Here is a 19,386-nt window from a genome sequence, read left to right on the forward strand (position 1 = left end):
TCCGCCGCCTCCCCCGGGCTCCCCCGACTTCCCGCCCCGCCCCGCCCCGCCCCGAAGCTGGGTCCGGAGCGCCTGGTGGGCTGATTCCCGAGCGTGGAAGGGAGCACGGAGCACGGAGGCGAGAGGGAGGCGGCGGCGGCGGGAGGCTGGGAGGAGGGGACCCTCCTCGCTGTTCTCCCAAGTCGGCGCGGAGCCGCCTCGGCCGGGCTGAGCCCTACGTGGTGGCGGCGGGGCCCGGCCAGGATGCGGGGCTCCCGGGACCGCGCGGGGCGGGGCGGGCGGCGGCGGCCGGCTGCGGGCGGGAGCTGTCCGCGGTGCTGAAGCGGCGGCGGCGGGGACGCGGGGCCGGAGCAGGGGACACCGGGGGGACTTCAACGCGGCCGCGAGGCGGGGGCGCCGTCGCTCACCGGCCCATGCCGAGCCCCCGATCCCCGTGGAGGAAGCGGGACCGTCCGCGGCGGGACAGGTAAGGGGCCGTCTGGGGGCGCAGCGGGAGCGCAGAGCTGGGCGCGGAGCGGGAGTAAGCTGGGGAGGACAACCGGAGTCCTCTCAGGGAAGGGGTCTCTGACTCTCTACTGGCTGCACCTTGTCAACCTGCAGGTTGGGCATGCAGGGAGGGGCCTGAGGGACTGAGGTCAAGACAGGCACCTGGGCACAGTTGCCTCACACCAACAGGCCTTGACCCTGAACTCAGGCAGCTCTGAGATACCCTGCCTGTGGCTGCAAGGAACACTGATTAGAGTCTCCCAGACTCCCTTGGACCCTGATCCCACCAAGGTTCTGCAACACTAGCAAAATCTGAGCGGGCTTCACTAAGCTGCCCTATTCTCCCACCCAAACCTGCTCAGCAGGGTGACCTGGGTGGCTATGGTCCCCCAACTCTGAGATTTCTTTCCCCTGGAAATGGCCATTGGGCCAAGGGGTGGGCCAGGCCCCTTAGGACTGGTTAACCCATTTCTTCCGGAAAGGAAGGAGGTACTGGAAGATATCTCAATTTCCTCCCACCCCTCACCCCAGTGGCACTCTTGACTCTCATGGAAAAAGGCCAGATTTGCATTTCATTGCTTGGTGCATGAGTGCTGTTCCCTGGGTCCCGTTTTCTATTACATGCTGGTGACCCTAGACAGAGCCTGCATTTGGAGTTCTCTCTCTTTCTGGCAAGGGCGTGCTGAATGAGCTCATTCAGGCCTGCAAAGTGCTTCCAGTTCTTCAGAGCAGAGTTCTGTGCCTGGCAGAATGTAGCAATCAAATAAAACTGCGTAGAGAACTTGGCCTATCTCTGAGGCTGACCACTGCTTTATACTGCTTTATCCCCACCCTCCAACCCAACTTCCCCACCTCCCATGGGGAAAGAGCACTAGACTAGGAGTTCCTGGCTGGGCACTGGCACTCACTGGCTTTGACCAGTTACCTGAGCTCTCTGAACCTCATTCTCCTCGCCCCTAAATGGGGAGAAGGCAGCTGCCCTGCTCACCTCAGAGAACTGCCTTGGGACTCAGTGAAACAATATACCTAACCAGAGGCTTGTCAACTGCACATCTCCGTACCAGTGTGAGCTGCTGTCACTGTTCCCATCCCCTAGCCAGGTCTGCTAGCAGTGACCTGATCATTGTCACCCCTACATCCTCTTCTCCCAGCCTGGCAGTGGATCCCTTTGCCCCAGGCCTTCCCAGGGTCCCAGAATCAATAAGGCCCAACTTATAAATCTTAAGGAGACAAAAGGCGTTCCATCCTCACTTCTCCTCTCCATCAGCACCTATAGAAGATAATATAAGGTGAGAGTGTGAGTCACAGCCCCCCCCCAAAGAATTACAGATCTAGGCAAACAGCTCCTTGAAGGCAGGGATTGTGTTGTTTTTATCTCTTTGCCTCCTTCCACAACCCCCTTCCCCTCAGCATCTGGAAGATAGTAAGGACTCAGTAATTGGGTATAAAATAAGAGAAAGAAGGGTTAAAATGTATCAGAATAAAAACATTTAACTGGGAGTCAGAAGCCCTGTGTTCTGGTCCCAGATCTGCCACTGACTGTCTCAGACAGGTCCTTTGCCCTCCCTGGGCATCAGCTTTCTTATCTGTAAAATGAGAGAGTTGGACTAGATGAGTTAGAAGATGTGGGGACCCGATGTTCTGCGGGGCTCTCGGAGACTGTCCTGAATGCACAAACTGCTTGGTTCACCTTGAATACACAATACCAGCTTCATTAACCTGGTTTGAAGAGTAAGTTGGTGACCTGTCAGTGATGACCTGGATTTTATGAATGGAAGGGAGAAATAGGAACCAGAAATAGTCATTTATATTTCTAGTGTTTTCATAAGAACCCCTTGTCTTCCTTATTTCTCTGGGAAAGCCACAAGTACAGACAGAGGGACTGAGCTGAGAGAGCTCCTGCCTCTAAGCCAAGAGCCCAGGAACACCCCCTCCCCACCACCGCCACCACCCCCAACATCCCTTATGAGTAGCCAAGGGCCAGGGACCCCATGCTTGGCCATCTACCAGGGACCCTGCCTGGCTGGGAATTCCCTCCTAGGAAGATTAGAAGAGGGGACAGGCAGGAAATGTCTCTCCCTGTCGAGAGTTTTATATACATATTTATAAAACAAAATGAGCTCCGTGATAATAATTCCCCTCAACTGTGGCAGGCCCAGCCAATGCTCAGAAAAACCTTAGCTAATTGGCATTTCGGTAGAGCTGAGTAAGCCATGCCAGTGACCTCTTCGATTTACTCTGCAAGTGCCCAGCCAGTGTGGGGGACCAGTCTGCCCACCCCACGTCAGCGCTTTCTGGCTCCCAGCTGTTGGTGCAGCGCTGGCAAGAATCAGCTCTCTGGAGTTAATGGACAGTCACTAACCCTCATAACAAAGTGGCGGCGGCAGCAGCAACTGCAAGCAAAGAGAGGTGCTTTATTTTCTGCAAGAGTGGACTGTGGGGGAGCTGGCCTGCTACTGGGATGAGAACAATACACTAGCCCTCCTTCTGCAGCTGTCTGGGTGGACACTCCACCCTGCCAGAGCTGTCAGAGTGCAAGGCATCTGTGGTCACCCAGGCAGATAACATCTGGCTCTTCTCCCAACCAGGGAAGATGGGAAGACTACCCCGTGGCTACTCCCTGGGTTCCTCTATTGCCCCCTCTTTGCTTAGGTTTCTACTCTGGGCCCCTCTGCAAGGCCTCAAAGGGAAGAAATGAGTCAACCCTGGTACATGATTGGGTGATTTTAGTTATCTGGGGCCAGGGTATGGGAAGCTGAGGAAAAGGAAGAATAAATGCAACATGTTCATTAAGAAATGGGGTGGGTGCGTGTGTGTAAGAGAGAGATTAAAACATTGAAATAGCCGGGCGCGGTGGCTCACGCCTGTAATCCTAGCTCTCTGGGAGGCCGAGGCGGGCGGATTGCTCGAGGTCAGGAGTTCGAAACCAGCCTGAGCAAGAGCGAGACCCCGTCTCTACTATAAACAGAAAGAAATTAATTGGCCAACTAATATATATAGAAAAAATTAGCCGGGCATGGTGGCTCATGCCTGTAGTCCCAGCTACTCGGGAGGCTGAGGCAGGAGGATTGCTTGAGCCAGGAGTTTGAGGTTGCTGTGAGCTAGGCTGACGCCATGGCACTCACTCTAGCCTAGGCAACAAAGTGAGACTCTGTCTCAAAAAAAAAAAAAAAAAAAAAAAAAAAAAAAAAAACATTGAAATACACACATGCAGGTCCCTTCCCTTATGTAACACATAGGAAATGGCAGAGGAAAACAATATCTGGAGACATCTGCATGTTATTATTATAGTTACCTTCAAGTTCAAAACCCAATTCACCTGGCATCCTAGAGAGACTTCCAGCCCCTAAGTACGCCACTCCAGGGAGAAAGGAGCAGAGGGAACAGCCCTCACTTTAGGGAAAAGAAACATCACGGTTCTCTAAAGCTTCTTCTGCATTTCCCAATCCCCTTCCCTTCTCAGGGGCTCAGTTAGCATCCTGTATGAGTCAAGGTCCCCTCTGCCACAAGCCAGGGGACAATGAAGACTGATCCTCATCCCTGCTCTTTGTACCAAGTCCTCATGTCTCTTACTTCCTCGCTTATTCTCTCTTCTCCTTCCTCCCTGCAGCTGCCACCTCCCACCTCCCAACCCCTGCCAAGCAAACCAAGCAGAGAGTGAGAGCTATACCCCTCGGTTAGGTATGTTATCTTCTCCCATTAGATGCGCTGTTTGCTTCTAAATGGTTGGGAATGAGCTGCTTCAGGGGAGAGACAGGTTTTTTGGGGGAGAATAAAGATTTGATTTCCACCTGAAAATGGGCTAATTTGAGTAGTGGAACCACCATCCCAATCCTCTCAGCAATTTTCACCCTTGTCAGCCACAAACCCATCTCCCAGGCAGGTAGATTATGCTTTGAAGGAGAGGTCCGTTCCGCTCATGGGAGCCCAGCGTGGCAAGGGATAGAAATGAGGTTAAATTGATTCTCCCTGGAAAACAGCAGCTAAGAAAACTCCTGTGACAAGGGGGAAATGTTCCAGCTGTTTTACCTGCCCTTCCTGGGTCGCCCCCTCAGCTCCCCCCTTTTCTGTTCTCTCCTCTGCCTGCTCTTCTCCCCCCTCTCCAAAGGTCCTTTGATGATTCTCACATCTCTCTCCAGCCCTGACTACTACCCAGGGCCTCAACTCCATACATCCAACTGCCAGGTGGAGTTTCTACCCTAGTATCCACTTTTCCTGGCCATTCTGCTCTTCTGTATGTGTGTGAGAGAGAGAGAGGGAGAGAGAAGGAGAGAGAGAGAGAGATTTTTCCAGCTTGGTACTTGGTGGGCCTTTTCAATCTAAATATTCTTTTTTTTTTTTTTTTAAGTTCAGGAAACACTTTCTGCTTGTGTTTCTCTAATTATTATTTTTCTCCTTTAGTTTCTCTGGTGTATCTTTCTGAAACTCCTTTTAGATTGATGTTGCAACTCCTGGGACTCTCTTCCATGTTTTTTAACTTTATTTTAACTTTATCTATCTTTTTGTCCTTTTGTTTTGTGTCTTAGAGAATTTCATTAACTTTTTCTTTTACATTTATAGATCAGTCTTGGCCAAGCACACTGGCTCATGCCTATAATCCCAGCACTTTGGGAGGCCAAGGCAGGAAAATCACTTGAGGCCCAGAGTTTGAGACCAGCCTGGGCAACATAGCAAGACTCTCTACAAAAGAAATTTTTTAAATTATCCAAGTGCAGTGGTGTACACCTGTAGTCCCAGCTACATAGGAGTCTGAGGTGGGTCACTTGAGCCCAGAAGTTTGAAGCTGCAGTGAACTATGATCACACCACACCACTGCACTCCAGCCTGGGTGACAGAGCAAAACCATGTCTCTTAAAAAAAAAAAAAATTCAATCTTCATGTTTATTCCAATTCTATTATCCAGTCTCCTACTGAATTTTTGAAAATTTATGCAATTATTCCAAAACTCTCATGTTCTTGGATTTCTCCTTTTTAATAACAGCCTGTTCTTGTTTTATAGATACAGTATTCTCTTCTATCTCTCTGAGAATATGAATTCAAAAGAAATATTTAAGTTTTTTCTGTAACTTAAATAATTTTGTAATCTTATTGGGTCAATTGTTCTATTTGTTTATTTAATCCTCCTCATTTATTTTCATGTAGTTGTTTTTCATTATCCTTTGTTGTCCATTCATACTTATGAATGAAGATAGCTGTTGACTAGAATAGGCAGTTGGTATGAATTTCCTCTGTACTTGGGTAAGTTTGTTTCCCCAACAGGCCTCTCTTCTGAATGGGAGTTGTTCTTACCTCTGATGTTTCGGGCTGCAGGTTCTCTGCACTGATCTATTCACCAAGGAATCTCATCTACTGTTTATCTTCCAGGAATTCCTGGCCAACTGATATCATTCTTTTTTTTCCCAGTTTTGTTATGATTTCATTTTTTTAAAATATATATCCTGTCATTTTAATAGAACCTTAAGAAGAAAAAGAATTGGTCACTTGTGCTCAGGCTGCCCTCTTGAACAAGCAGCCTCCTCCTAGTTTCTCTAACTCAGTTGGTTGCATCACCTTCTATTTGGTTGACAAAGCCAGAAACCTGGGAGTCGTTCTTGGCTTCTTCTTCCTCACTTCTAGTTAACCACAAATTCCTATTCATTTAGCCTCCTAAATACTCTTTGGATATGACTCTTCCTCTCCATCAGTTCTGCCACAGATCAGTTTCAGGTCCTCCTCTTCTGCCTGCATTTCTGAAATAGTCTCTTAAAAGGACTCCTGCCCTCCATTCTCACTCACCTTAAGTCCTTCTCTCCACTGCTGCCAACCAGAGTGCTCTGTGTAAAACACAGGCTTGACTGACCATGTCGCTTCCCTTCTGCACCCATCATTGGTTTACCAAAGCTTCCCTGCATGGAATAGGAGGCCCTCCCACCACTCCAGCCTCACTCCATCAATACCAAACCACCTGGCTTGCCCTACCTACCACTACACCATGTCTTTTTTTGTGCTAAGAAATCCCCTTCTCTCATTGTCTCTCATTGTCATTGTCTAGATGAATCCTATTCCTCCTTCCAACAAGGCTCAGTTCAGACGTCACCTGCTCTGAGAAGTCTCTCTCCAGTTCCCACCATGTGCGTTAGGGGATCCCAAGACGGGGTCCCCCCTTATCAGTGCACCCATAGCATTCTGTATGCTGCCAGCACAACTTACTCCATTCTATTAAAACTTTGTATTTGCTAGTCTGCATTTCCCACCCCTCCTCATAATAGGTACTACTTCATGTTTATTTTCTAATATTTGACCTGAAATAACTGTTTAGGAAATGTTTATTGTGCAGAACTAAATATGCTTCAGTCAGATGTGCTCCATCCACTCTACATCCTGGAAAGTACTTTCTTACCAGAAAGTACACCTAGCTCACCCACTCACTACTTCACTCATTCATTCATGAGATCTGCAGTTTATTGAGTGCCTACTATATACCCTGCAAGGGGATGCAGGGATGAGCAAGACAGAAACAGTCCACACCCCCCTGGAGCTCACAATCTGGTAAGGGAGAACGACACTAATGAATGAATCACATATATATAAATAGAGACCATGATAAGCACTTTGAGAAGAAGAGCATGGAGCCTCGGGGAGCAGACAATAAGGGATTCGAAATCTAGACTGAGGGTGGAAGGATGGGCTCCCTGCGGAAGTGACCTTTAAGCCAAGAGTTAAAGCATCCTGCTGTGAGTGAAGCTTCTGAGAAACAGGCCTGGGAGGTGAAGGAGAGAGGTCACAGGAGCTGAAACGGGGAATGGCAGTGGGGAAGGCTATGCCAGTTCTCTGTTGCCTCCTGACCACCCCCAAAATTAGTGACTTAAAACAACAGACATTTCATGATGCCTCATAACTTCGTGGGGGTCAGGAATACAGGCAAGGTTTAGCGGTGTGATCATTCCACTCCCTGTGGCATTAACAGACGTCAGCTGGTGACAGATGGGCTGGTTTAAAAAGCCCAAAGGGGCTTCACTCACATGTCCGGCGTCTTGAGGATGACTTGGAGGCTGGGCTCGGCAGGTTCCATGGACAGAGCATCTACACACACATGGCCTTTCCAGCATGGTGGCCTCAGAGTAATCCAACTACTTATAGGGCAGCTCGAGCTTCCAAGAGTGAGTGTTCCAGCGAGCAAGGTGGAAGGATGCTTGGCCTTTCATAACCTGGCCTCAGAAGCCAGCTAGCATCACTTTGCGGTGCTCTGTAGTAGAAGCGGTCACAAGCCCACCCAGATTAGAGAGGAGGGGTATAGACCCCCCAACCTATCCATGGCAGGAGGGTCAAAGTATTTTCAGCCAGGTTTTATAATCATCACAATGATTTTTTTTTTAAATGAGGGAGACAATATGTTTAAGCACTGTTAGGAAGGATCAGGAGTTAGGAGCTGGTGGCGACAGAGGAGAGAAACAACATAATCAGTTGTGTTAGGATTGCTGAGAAGGCAAACTGAAACAAAGAAAGCGAAGTTCCCCATTTTCCTTGACTCTGCCACCCCTGGCTCTTCCTTCCATTCCTGTCAGAGGCAGCAGGCTGCAGCTAATGAGTGCAAGCTGGCTTGGTGGCTCTCGCTTATCACCAGCCAGAAATCATCAAATCCGGCCTCAAGCCATCAACAAACAGCCATCATAGTCACAACACTTCACAGTTTGCAGAACAGTTTATGTATTATCCGACTAGAGGATGGTCTGGCGCCTATTCTTTTTTTTAACATGGGATATGTTTTTATTTGTTTATGTCTTAATTTTTTTTCCATTTTTTTATTTCATCATATTATGGGGGTACAAATGTTAAGGTTACGTATATTGCCCATGCCCCAACTCCCTCCTCGAGTCAGAGCTTCAAGCGTGACCATCCCCTAGACGTTGCATATCTCACTCTTTATGTTTGTATATACCCATCCCCTCCTCCCCCCTCCCACCCGCCCGACACCCGATAAATGTTATTCCTATATGTCCACTTAGGTGTTGATCCATTAATACCAATTTGCTGGTGAGTACATGTGGGGCTTGTTTTTCCATTCTTGAGATACTTCATAGAATGGGTTCCAGCTCTATCCATGAAAATACAAGAGGTGTCTAGTGCCTATTCTTAAAGATTTCACCCTTTCCCTAGATTTAAATCATTTATATTTAATCTTCTGCCCTTTTAGGAAGTTCTGGCTTTTACCTCTCAGTTTAAAAACAATCTCTCCTGTTACACTGAGAGATAGTGGTCAGTAGCTCAGCGTCTTCACAAAGGCTCAATATTTATTTGAACCCAGACTTTGGGGGTTATCAAAGCAGCCACCTTGGGCTGCCAAATCCCTTAATCTTTTCTTTAAAGCTCCCATTTCTCATTCCTTCCGTGAGGATTCTGGTTTTAGCCTGTTCTAGACCGAATCCTCACCTCTCTCGCCACCCACCCTTGCGTTCGACCCTCCCCACACACAGGTGCACCCTGGAAGGCATAGCCCAGGAGAGCCCAGGCTCTGACCAAATCAAACCTGAGTTCAAGTCCAGGCTCTGTCACTGTTTAGTCTTGGGCAAGTTCTCAACCTTTCTGAGCCTCAGTTCTCTCATCTGAAAAATGGGGAAGAATAATAACCAGCTTCATTAGTTGCTGTGAGGTTTTGAGATAAAGTATATGGAACACCTGACTTGTGAGGGTGCAATAACTAGTAGCTGTTACCATTTTGCAGGGTTCTGATAAAGGCTGACCCCATCCTAGTGTGTGATCCAAGTCCTGGCCACACATCACACTGTCCTTTTGGCCTCTCTTGAACATGTTCACCCTGCCTCCTCTCAAGCACTTCAGCACCCACCTGGCAGTCAGTACACATCACAAACCTCCCCAAGGCCTCGGCCCTGCAACTAATCCTGGAGAACGCGGCGCTGTTGGGGCCAGCCCCACTGGCCAGGACCACGTTCTCCCATCCCTGCATCACCGGTAGCTGGTTAAAAGCTTATACTCTGGTCAGACTTGGGCCAAACGGGGCTCTGCCACTCTCTAGCTCTGTGATCTCAGAAAACCTCCCTAATTTCTCTGAGCCCTGGTTTTCCCACGTGTGAAAGAGGACAGATTCAATGAGATCGTGCATTTGAAGCACTTGGCATGGCATTCAGAACAAAGCAAGCACTCAGTAAGTGCCAGCTGACACACACCGGCTCTAGGATGTAGCGACTCTGCAGTCAGACCCCCAGGGTTCCAGGCCAGCTCTGCGCTCAGCAACTGTGTGAGCACTGGTGTGAGTACTCCCAACACCCTTATGCCTTCATGTCTTTGACTGTAAGGTGGAAATAACGATGGTGTAGACTTCACAGGGCTACTGTGAGGATTAAATGAGATAATACGTAGCATTTAGAATAGTGCCTGGAACACAGTAAGAACTTAATAAGCATGGGGTGTTATTATTCCATCCTTTTACTTTCAATCTTTTTATATTTTTACATTTAAGGTTCATCGCTTATATGCAGCATATAGCTGGATTTTATTGTCTTTTTAAAATCTAGTCTATATTCGTATTTTTTTAAAAAATCATCTTTGAGGTATAATACACTTATAATAAAATACACTTATAATATAAATTCACTAATTTTAAGCATACAATTCCATGGGTTTTGTGAAATACATACAGTCATATATCACCACCACAATCAAGAGACAGAAAAGTTCCATTGCTCCAAAGTTCTCAGGCTCCTTCTCGGGCAATGCCCTCCCCTTCCCCCTGCCCTGAGCAATCACCAGTCTGCTTTAGTCACTATAGTTTTGCCTTTCCTAGAATTTCGTATAAATGGAATAAAACACTATATGACTATTTTTGTTGTTTTAGGAGCAATTTTATTTCATTTACATTCATTGTAATTACTGATATAGCTGATTTTAAGTCTACCATCTTATTTGTGTTCTGTCTCACTTGTTCTATATTCCTTATTCTATTTTTTCTTGTTCCCTTTTAGGTGAATTAAGTATTTTTATCATTTCATATTCCCCATCTATTAGCTTATTGGTTATACCTTTTTAAAAATCTTCTCTCACTGATTATCAGGGCAGTAGTTCTTAAAGTGTAGTCCCTGGACCAGCAAAATCAGCACCTGGGAACTTGTTGAAAATGCAGATTCTCAGGCCCCATCCCTGAATCATAACCTGTGAAGGTGAAATCCAGCAATCCAGGATTGACAAATACTGCAGTTTGGAGAGCCACTGCCCTGGAGACAGCTTTTGCCTCCAGCAGGCAGCTCGATATGTGCAGATCACCTGTGTCCAGGTAGGATGGAGCTGACTCCAGGCCTGGTTTCAGTCCTGGGAGGGCTGGTTTATCTCCAGTTTGCTCTGACTCTAGGGTGTAGCCCTAAAGAGGTCCCGGTGGAAAACCAGGAATGTATACTCGGGGACCTCGTCCTTAATAGACCCTGAACTCCGATTTTAATCCCCAGCCCTGACGCTGCTGGAAGAGCAGGCTCTAAGCTGCCACCTGGGAATCAGGGATGTCCTCAAGGGGGAAAGTGGTGCCAAGTGCCAGACTCACCTGTCTGCATTTCCCTGTCCTCTGGGTTCTTGGCATTTTCACCCCTCAAGTTTCCCCTCCCTTGGTGATTCTTTGATGCCTTCATGTTTTCCTCAGCTTCCTAGCTCTTATTGGCAGTTTTGTGTGACATGAGTTAGTCTGTAAGAGGAAAGCCCCTAACCTATTTTCATTTTTGCACTCAGACTATAGAGTTAGAATGAACATTTAGAACCGTTCAGTTCCTCATGATAATAAGCTCAATATTCTTCTTCTCCTCCTAGTAAAATCCTGGGGTCACATTGAACTGTATAAAATCAACTTCTCCTAACCCTCTCATACATTTAATAGATAAGCAAATCAATGTCACACTGCATGACTGGACTCCAGTGTGATTGGACTCAGCAGGAAGCTATAATTGGACTCCAGTGGGTTCCCAGATGGTTTCAGGCTCCTGGTCTGGGAGGTGGCAGTGTGTTTGCTCCAGCACCTAATCAGGGAGTGGAAAACCTTAGGACCCAGCTAAGTTCTCGGCTCAGAAGGAAACAACCCAGGGGCTGTGGCCTCAGAGCCACCTTCTCTCCCTCTCCTCATGTGGGGCTCAGATCCTGAGCCCTAAGTGCACAATCTAGAGCACCCTTAGCTTGAGAATTCCAGACCCTCTCACGTCTTTCCTCTGGAGCAGACTGCACACACGCACACGTGCACACACACACACAGAGACACATGCCTGCAGCCAGTCAGGCAGCGGGACAGATCTGGAAGGCGTACACAGTCCAGGTGAGACCAGACAGCAGAGGTGGCGATGACAATCACTCGGCTCTGCTCTCCTTACCCCAGGGAATGGGGAGAGGCAGACCCAAGGAACAGCCTGGAAGGCCAGGTCAAGGGTAGGAAAGGCTGGGACTGGGGACCTGCCAGCCCCTCCTCTGGCCAGGTCTCCATGCTGGGCACACAGGGTCAGGTCCCTGAACTCCCGTGCAGCCCTAGCAGGATGTGCGGGAAACACGTGCTGGGTAGAGAATTGCGGTCCCTGGCTGGACTGGGAGCAGGTGCTGCCACTGCTGACTTGGGCTGCCTAATGGAAGTGGAGGTGTGGGTGTGAGTAGCCGCGCGTGTGTTGCTGTGTGTGTAGGCAGGCTTTAATGCCGTGCTCAGCCGCCAAACCCAAAAGGAACCCTCCAGCCAGCCTGGAGAGGTTTTAAGCTGATTTAAGATAATTTGGCTCAGAAGCAATCTATGCACTTAATTTTTTCTGGTTTAAAAGTAGTACGTGCTCATTGTGAAAAATAAATGTGGAAAACAGAGAAAACAGGGTGTATAAAAGGAAATGAAAAGTACCTGTGCTCCCACCCCTGGAGATAATCACTGTTGACATTTTGGCGGTGTTGAGATTACACGCACTTAACATTTTCTTTTCTTCCTTCTCACTGAATGTGCAATGAGCATTTTCTCACGTCATTACTCTTTGTAAACCTGTTCGGAGGCCTTGTACCACCGTATTGTGTACCATCATTTATTTAACTTGTTCCCAATTGTCGGACATTCAGGCAGCTTCCAGTTTTTCCCTATTGTGTAAAACCAGGGTCATTCATCTTCGCACGTGAAGAGCTGAGAAGCCCTGCTTAAAGGCACCCTCAGGGAGGAGGGGACCCTGGCAGGGCTGAGTGTAGTGAGTTGCGGAGGCTCAGCTGGGTGTCTTTTGACCAAGAGAGTGTGACATGGGGTGGGGGGGGGGTGAGCTGGGATCTGGCTGTCCTGCCTGCTTTGCCCAGGTGTCCTGCAAATGCCCTACAGTCTCCAGGGATCATTCCATCCCATCTCGGGGGATCAGACAGGAGAACAGGAGACTTGTCGGGTCCTCCTGGTAAGACAGAGGTGGGCAGGGCTGGGTTTGACGTTAGTTTGCTCTGAGGGCCCTGGGGCTGCCCACCCCCACCCCCAAGGCCCCTGCAGACCTCAGCCTGCATGGATGGTTACAGGACAGTGCTTTGGCTGAGGGACCCTTGAGGCTACAGGCTGAGACCAGCTGGAGGAGGGGCTGGAGGACCTTTGGGCGCCATGTTCCAGACTCCTTAGGGTGGGTGAGATGGGCAGGGGATAGAGGGATGGGGCTGGGGCTGGGACTGCCCAGGGTCAGTTGGAAAGCCACAGGATGACTCCAGGGCTCTGCTGCCTGTCTGGAAATTAGGTGTCTCACCTTTCCTTTGCCTTCCTCAACCAGCTCCAGAGCCATGGGAGGGAAGATGAGGACTGTGCCCCTCGCTAGGCTCTGAATGTGTTCACCTGTCCCCAATCCTTGAAAGGGGGCAGGGGTGGGGGTATTTCACTTTTGTGGGCTCCTTGGGGCTATGGGATCATGGAACGTTACTGCCACAATCAACACCTGTGACTGTTTCATCCAATGCCAGGTGGGGAAACTGAGGGGCCAGGTCCAAAAGCTAATGGGGGGACCAGGAATGGAACCCCAGTGTACCTGACTCCCAAACCCATGAGCTTTATGGTCACATGTCTGTCAGCTCCACACCTGTGGTCACATCTGCTTGAAGGAAGGAGGCCAAGGCAGGGGCTCAAAAACTGCTCTTGGGGTCAAAAGAGGCCAGTCCTGCTGGGCTTCTGTCCAGAGGAGCCCTGGCCCAGTGAGGCTTCTGCGTTGGGCGCTCTCAGCTCCCCACCTGCAGGAAGGTGCCCCTCCACATCCCTGTAGCCCAAGGGGCTCCCTGCATTTCGGCCCTCACAGAGGGGGGAGGAGGCCCTGCATTTGTGAACACGAGAGAGCTGTGATCTAAGCCTACACGACCTGCCCAATCCTGGGTTGCCCCATCGCTGCGTGTGGAGAGGCTTTGCCACTAGTTAACGCGCCCGCAGGGCCCCCAGGCACATGGCAACCCAGCCTCTCCAGCACCATGTGTGCCCTCCCCAGGTGAAGAATCGGGCACTTGGCCACATCCCCTGCTCTGTGCCCCTCGTGACTCTTTGTTAGACTTTCTCGGAGCCCAGCTCAGAGGCAGGGCCCCGCAGGGGTTCCGAGCTCAGAGCCAGGGGCAGCCTCTCTTGCTCCTTTGCCCTCATGCCGGCAACTGCCCGCCCCTGCCCCACCAGCAAGCCAGCCGGGGAGCCTGGCCCCCGGGGTCACACCCCAGGGCCCTCCCCCGGGCTTTCCTCGCCCCTCTCCTCCCGCACTCATCTGGGCAGTGTTCCTGGAGTCCTGCTCTGTCTTCAGGTTTCTCAAGAGCAGCTTTCTAGAATCAAGCCATTTCTCTTAGGCAGAAGTAGAAATGACCCTTTCCCAGGCCGTGGGTTCTTGGTGGGGGTTGGGAATGGGAAGGAGATGAGATCATCCCAACCCGCTCCCCACACTTTGCCCTTTACCATTAGCAGAGGAGCTGCCAGTAGGGCAGACAGGGCCGGGTGAGCGAAGTCAGGGGCTGAAGCCCAGAAATCAGGATGGCAGCACCCCACTTATAATCCACTACATGCCGTCATCTCGGCCATCTCCTTGGATCCTCAGAGCAGCTCTGTGGGGTGGGCAGGGATAGTCATCATGCGGGAACTCAGAGGAGCACGCTAATGTGTCCAAGGCCTTCCCAGGTGCACAGCCCGTGCTCAGGGCTGGCTGTGGAGGGAGCCGCAGCCCTTGAGTGTGTCTGCACTTCTGGCTGGGGCGTGCAGGGCCAGACCTCAGCACCCAGGAGGCCCCACCTTAGATGCCTCAGGAACTTCCCGAAGTCACAATTTGCCTCAGGAGGGAAATTAGCCTATGCTGCTAATTTCTAGCTCCCTCTAAGACATTGACCGGGGAAGCCTCCTCCCCCTGTAAGAGCTGACAGCTGTGAGCACGCACCACCACTGCCAAGCTCTGGACTAAGCACAGTCCCATTGCACTCTAGAACAAATCCTCTCTCACCCTCAAATCCCACCTTCCGCCAAGTGCTGGCAGTATCTCTGAAGGCCCGCCCCCTTTCCTCCGCCTCCTCCACCATGAGTCAGTTGTCCTCAGCTCACCTGAAGCCATAGCAAGAGCCCCCTGATGGGGTCACAGTCAGCCCCGCCCTCTCCAGTTTGCTCCCCACATGCGGCCATGGGGAAGGCTTCAGGACTCAAATCTTATCCTATCACCCCCACTAAGACTCCCGTGGTCCCCTTAGACCTCAACAGGGCAGCCTGAACTGGCCCCACCTTCCTCCGTGCCCAAGCTGCTCCCAGGCTCCCAGACCTATTGTCCTGCGTCCAGCCCCAGAGCCTTTGCTTACATTCTTCTCTCTGCACGAAACGTGTTCCCGTGCCCTTTACCTTGTTGACTTGACTCTTGCTTCAGACCCCAGCTCAGCGTCTGTGTGCCAGCTCTGTCTGTTGCATGTTGTTGCACCCACCTGCCGTACTTCTCCTTCAGGACTGAGACAGGGTTTTTCAACTGTCTTGTCCACCAGCCTGGAAGCTCCATGGTGACAAAGTGTGCACCCTCTCCTTTCCCCTCCTCTCGCCTCTCTCACCACTGTATCCCGAGCATCTGGTACAGTGCCTGGCATGTAGCTCATAGCCCATAGGTACGTGTTGGATGGGTAAAGGACTGAGCCAACTCTACCAGGTAAGTGTGACTGCTGTCCCCCGTCCACAGGCAAAGAAGCAGAGGCCCCAAGAAGTGACATGGCCAGCTGCAGGTCCCACAGCTGGGAGATGGCACAGGCAGTGTCTGAGTGAAGTCAGACTACAGAGCCTGTGTCCTTCCCCACTTCCAGTCCCGCACCCAGTGCCCTGGCCTCAGTGCCCGTCTGTCTCGCTCTTCCGACAGGCTCTCTGAGGACTGCTCGGCCGGTCCAGGCTCCCCTCCCTAGCAGCTGCCCCCAGAACCATGGAGAGTCTGAGTGAACTTCAGAACCCGTTGCTGCCTAGGAGCCCTGCCCACCTCCACGGTCCCTGTCCCTACCCGGAGGCTCCACCCAGCTGGTCCTGCCAGGAGAAGCTGTATTCCTACCTCCTGGGTGGCGCTGGCCCCACTCGAGCCCACCAGCTCCTGGACCCAGGGTCCCTGCAGCTGGCTGTGGAGGCCTGGTACCGGCCCAGCTGCCTCCTGGGGAGGGACAAGGTCAAGGAGCCCAAGGCAGGCAGCTGTGAGACCAGCTTCACAGAGGGCAGGGAGCCGCAGGCAGGGCCCACGGAGCGGCCCACGGAACCCAGCCAAGCTGAAGAGGATGTCACCATCCAGACAGTGTCCTATGGAGTTCAGGAGGAGCTGCAGGGCCAGGAAGATGACCAGGAAGAGGACGAGGTAAGCACATATGTTTAAAATGAAGATTCTCAAGGTTCCACCACTGGATGTTGAGACTTAACAGGCCTGGATGGGGGCCCAGGAATCTGCATGCTACCAAAGAAAAGGTACTTCTGAGATAGGTACAGTCGCCACTTTGAGAAACACTAGTTTGAGTTGACCATTTAATTGTTTAACAGCATTTATTGTTCTTGTTTTCTTAATGATATAAGTGATTTAAACTCAGTACAGAAAACCCTCAAAGAAAACATTACTATTTTGGTGGATGACTATCTAAGTCTCTTTATTCACGTTTTCCCCACCCCACTCCCCAAATGAAATCGTGCTGTACACACATTTATAACCTGATTTTTCTCTCTCAGCAACATATTTCAGTATTGCTCCAAGTATTTAATATTTTCTACAAGGTGATTTCTGATGGTGACGTGGTCTTCCATTTAAGTTCTCCCGTCATCTATTAACGCAATCTCCTGGGCCTCGGCCATTGAAAGTGTTTCTAATCTTTTGTACAATTGCTATCCTTTGACAACCATCCCTGGACATAGACACTCACATTCTTTCCTCGTGACAAATTCCTAGAAGTGGAATCATCGGGTCATTGTTACGGCTCTTGATAGGGAGCGCCAAGGCCAGCCTCCCCGCCCCCAGCAGCTGAAGAGAGGCCCGCTGTGCCACAGAATTGCCCACTGGCTGTTGCCTTTTTAAAAAAAAACTCTTGCCAGTCTGGTGGGGCTGGGGTGGTCCAGGCCTGGTCACCACACCCCGCTGTTTTGCAGAGTGATGCGACTTCCACAGAGAGCGAAAGCGAGGACAACTTCCTCACGCTGCCCCCCAGGGACCACCTGGGGCTCACGCTCTTCTCCATGCTGTGCTGCTTCTGGCCTCTGGGCATCGCCGCCTTCTACTTCTCCCAGGGGGTAAGAGCGCCTGGGCCCGGGGCTGCTTCTCTGGCCACCTGCCTCCGCTGGCGGGCTTGGCACCCATCTGCAGGATGGGGCCAGGGGCCTGGCGGGCTGGGCTGTCTTGCTGGGTGTGGGGACGCTCATCAGCTCGTCTCTCTCCCTAGACCAGCAAGGCCATCTCCAAGGGGGACTTCCGCCTGGCCAGCACCACCTCCCGCCGGGCCCTCTTCCTGGCCACGCTCTCCATCGCCGTGGGCGCCGGTCTCTATGTGGCCGTGGTGGTGGCTCTGGCAGCTTACATGTCCCAGAACGGCCATGGCTAGTGGCCGGTAGGGCCTGCATCCTGCCTCCCCTGCCACCTGAGGAAGCACAGGGCTTAGGGCAGCAGATCCGACGGAGAGCCCCGGCCCCCCCAGACAGAACCCGAGGGAGTGGCTTGCTGGGGGGAGCCCCCAGTCTGCAGCCTGCAGAGCTCAGCCTTCACTTCTTCTTGCCCACTGCTCCCAGCCCCGGCGCAGGGCCAGGGGCACCGCTGTCTAACCCAGGCTGCAGCGGGGACGCAGGAGAGGGCAGGGCTGCTCACCAGGCCATCGGGCAGGGCCTCGCTCAGCCCACCCTGCCCATTCCCTGGAGGGTCTCCTGCCCTGCAGGCAGCCCACCACTCACTCTGCCAACCTCCCCACAGAGAACGAGCAGGGGGTCACAGGGAAGGAAAAGGGTACCCAGGGGAGAGGGGACCCAACCCAGTCTTCTTGGCCCACAGGGGTCTTCATCTGGGGACAGCCCAGAGCATCCCCCAACTCTGCTCTCTGGCCCCATCACACCCAAACCCCAGCCATCTGGAAGGAAATCCATGGAGGCGCAGGGGCCCTTGCTCTTCCTGCCTCTAGGGGATGCTCATCTCCCCCCTGGAGTCTGGATAGAGGAGTCTCACTCAGCATGTGAACTCTGAACCAAGGGCAGGTTCTCGGAGCTTTTCCGTGCAGGAGCAAAAAGGCAGATGTGATGACAGAGAGACTAAAGGGCCCTGAAATATTGCTGGACCACACTCTGTCCCTGTTCCCTGCCCCCATCATCCTTTTCTGCCTGGAGTCCTGAGCTGGTGCCATCCCAGGTAGACAGAGAGAGAGTGCCATCAGCCCACCAGCCCGAGTGCAGGGCCCTGGATCCAGCCCTGCAGGAAATGCAGCGAGGAGAGACCCTGGGGAGTAGTGAATGCAGGTGAGGGGCACAGGGCAGGTGTGGCCTGCTGAGTAGCCAACAGTCCTCAGGAAGGCTTCTTGGAGGAGGTGTCCCTTAAGCAAGGCCTAGCAGGATGAGTAGAATTCAAAAAGAGATCCATTTTCACATAATTCCTTGTATTTGTGGGCAGGGGTGTGGCAGGAGCCTTCCATGGGGGTTTCCAAGGTGTTTGGATTCTGCCTGGAACATCCAGGCTGGAGCCAAACTGCAGCCTTTCCCAGTGGTTCCACCAGGTCAAGGAGGAAGGTCCAGCCGTCTCTCAAAAACCAGTGATGTTTTCCCACCTCTGAACGCTAGGGGGTTGGTGGTGGGCCTCTGGCCACCTTTGGGGCATCTTCATGGATAACCCCGCTCAGGGCTGCTCTCAACACCCCCAGCCACTAAGGAACACCCAGAATTTTAGAGATATCCAAGCAGCCAAGGGGAGAACGTTGGGAGGGCAGGTCTGTCTGGGCCCAAGCTACAGGACCCTGTTGTGCATGATTTGGGGACCTGGACGTTCCCGTGCGCCATCCAGCGCCCAGGGCTTTGCTCACCGTGGGCCATCCCTTGTCCCACCATCCTCCCCCACCTGGGGCATTGCCAGCCCTCCACTCCCTGCATCATCTGCAGTTTTAAGGTCACATTATTGTATTTATTTATCCTTGTAATAAACGTTTCCATAACACCTGGTGCCCTCTGGGCCTCTTGCTGTCCTCTCCTGTCCCCCAACCCCCGCCTTGCCCGCATCCCATCTTCCCCAAGATCCACCTCCATCGCCCTGTCTGCTGCTCCCAGCGGCCTCTGAAGAGGACAAGCCCACGTACGGGCCTGAGGAGGCAGGATGGCCAGAGTGTCTAGCCTGTCCCCGGATTGCTTTGCTTGGAGTCGCCTGGATGTAGGGTGATAGCATGCACTTGACCCTGTGCAAGACAAGGCAAGCTCTGCGCCTGGAGAAAAATCCCTTCTAAGCTCAAGAGCCCTGGTAGTCAGGGAAGAGGGGG

General features: G+C 51.7%; 1 protein-coding gene across 2 annotated transcripts; it reads left to right on the top strand.

The window, feature by feature from the left end:
* Positions 1 to 367: 367 nt before the first annotated feature.
* SYNDIG1L (synapse differentiation inducing 1 like) lies at positions 368 to 19,059 on the top strand. Of its 2 annotated transcripts, XM_012741985.3 has the most exons (5): positions 368 to 466; positions 15,421 to 15,578; positions 15,783 to 16,259; positions 17,036 to 17,176; positions 17,326 to 19,059. In XM_012741985.3, the coding sequence occupies exons 3-5, from the start codon at positions 15,843 to 15,845 to the stop codon at positions 17,482 to 17,484; spliced, it is 717 nt and encodes a 238-aa protein (XP_012597439.1). In that variant the 5' UTR covers positions 368 to 466; positions 15,421 to 15,578; positions 15,783 to 15,842; the 3' UTR covers positions 17,485 to 19,059. The 2 variants fall into 2 exon arrangements, with proteins under 2 accessions (XP_012597439.1, XP_012597432.1); XM_012741978.3 differs by lacking the exon at positions 15,421 to 15,578.
* Positions 19,060 to 19,386: the final 327 nt, after the last annotated feature.

This window comes from Microcebus murinus, chromosome 6, assembly GCF_040939455.1.
Source record: "Microcebus murinus isolate Inina chromosome 6, M.murinus_Inina_mat1.0, whole genome shotgun sequence".
Lineage (NCBI taxonomy): Eukaryota > Metazoa > Chordata > Mammalia > Primates > Cheirogaleidae > Microcebus > Microcebus murinus.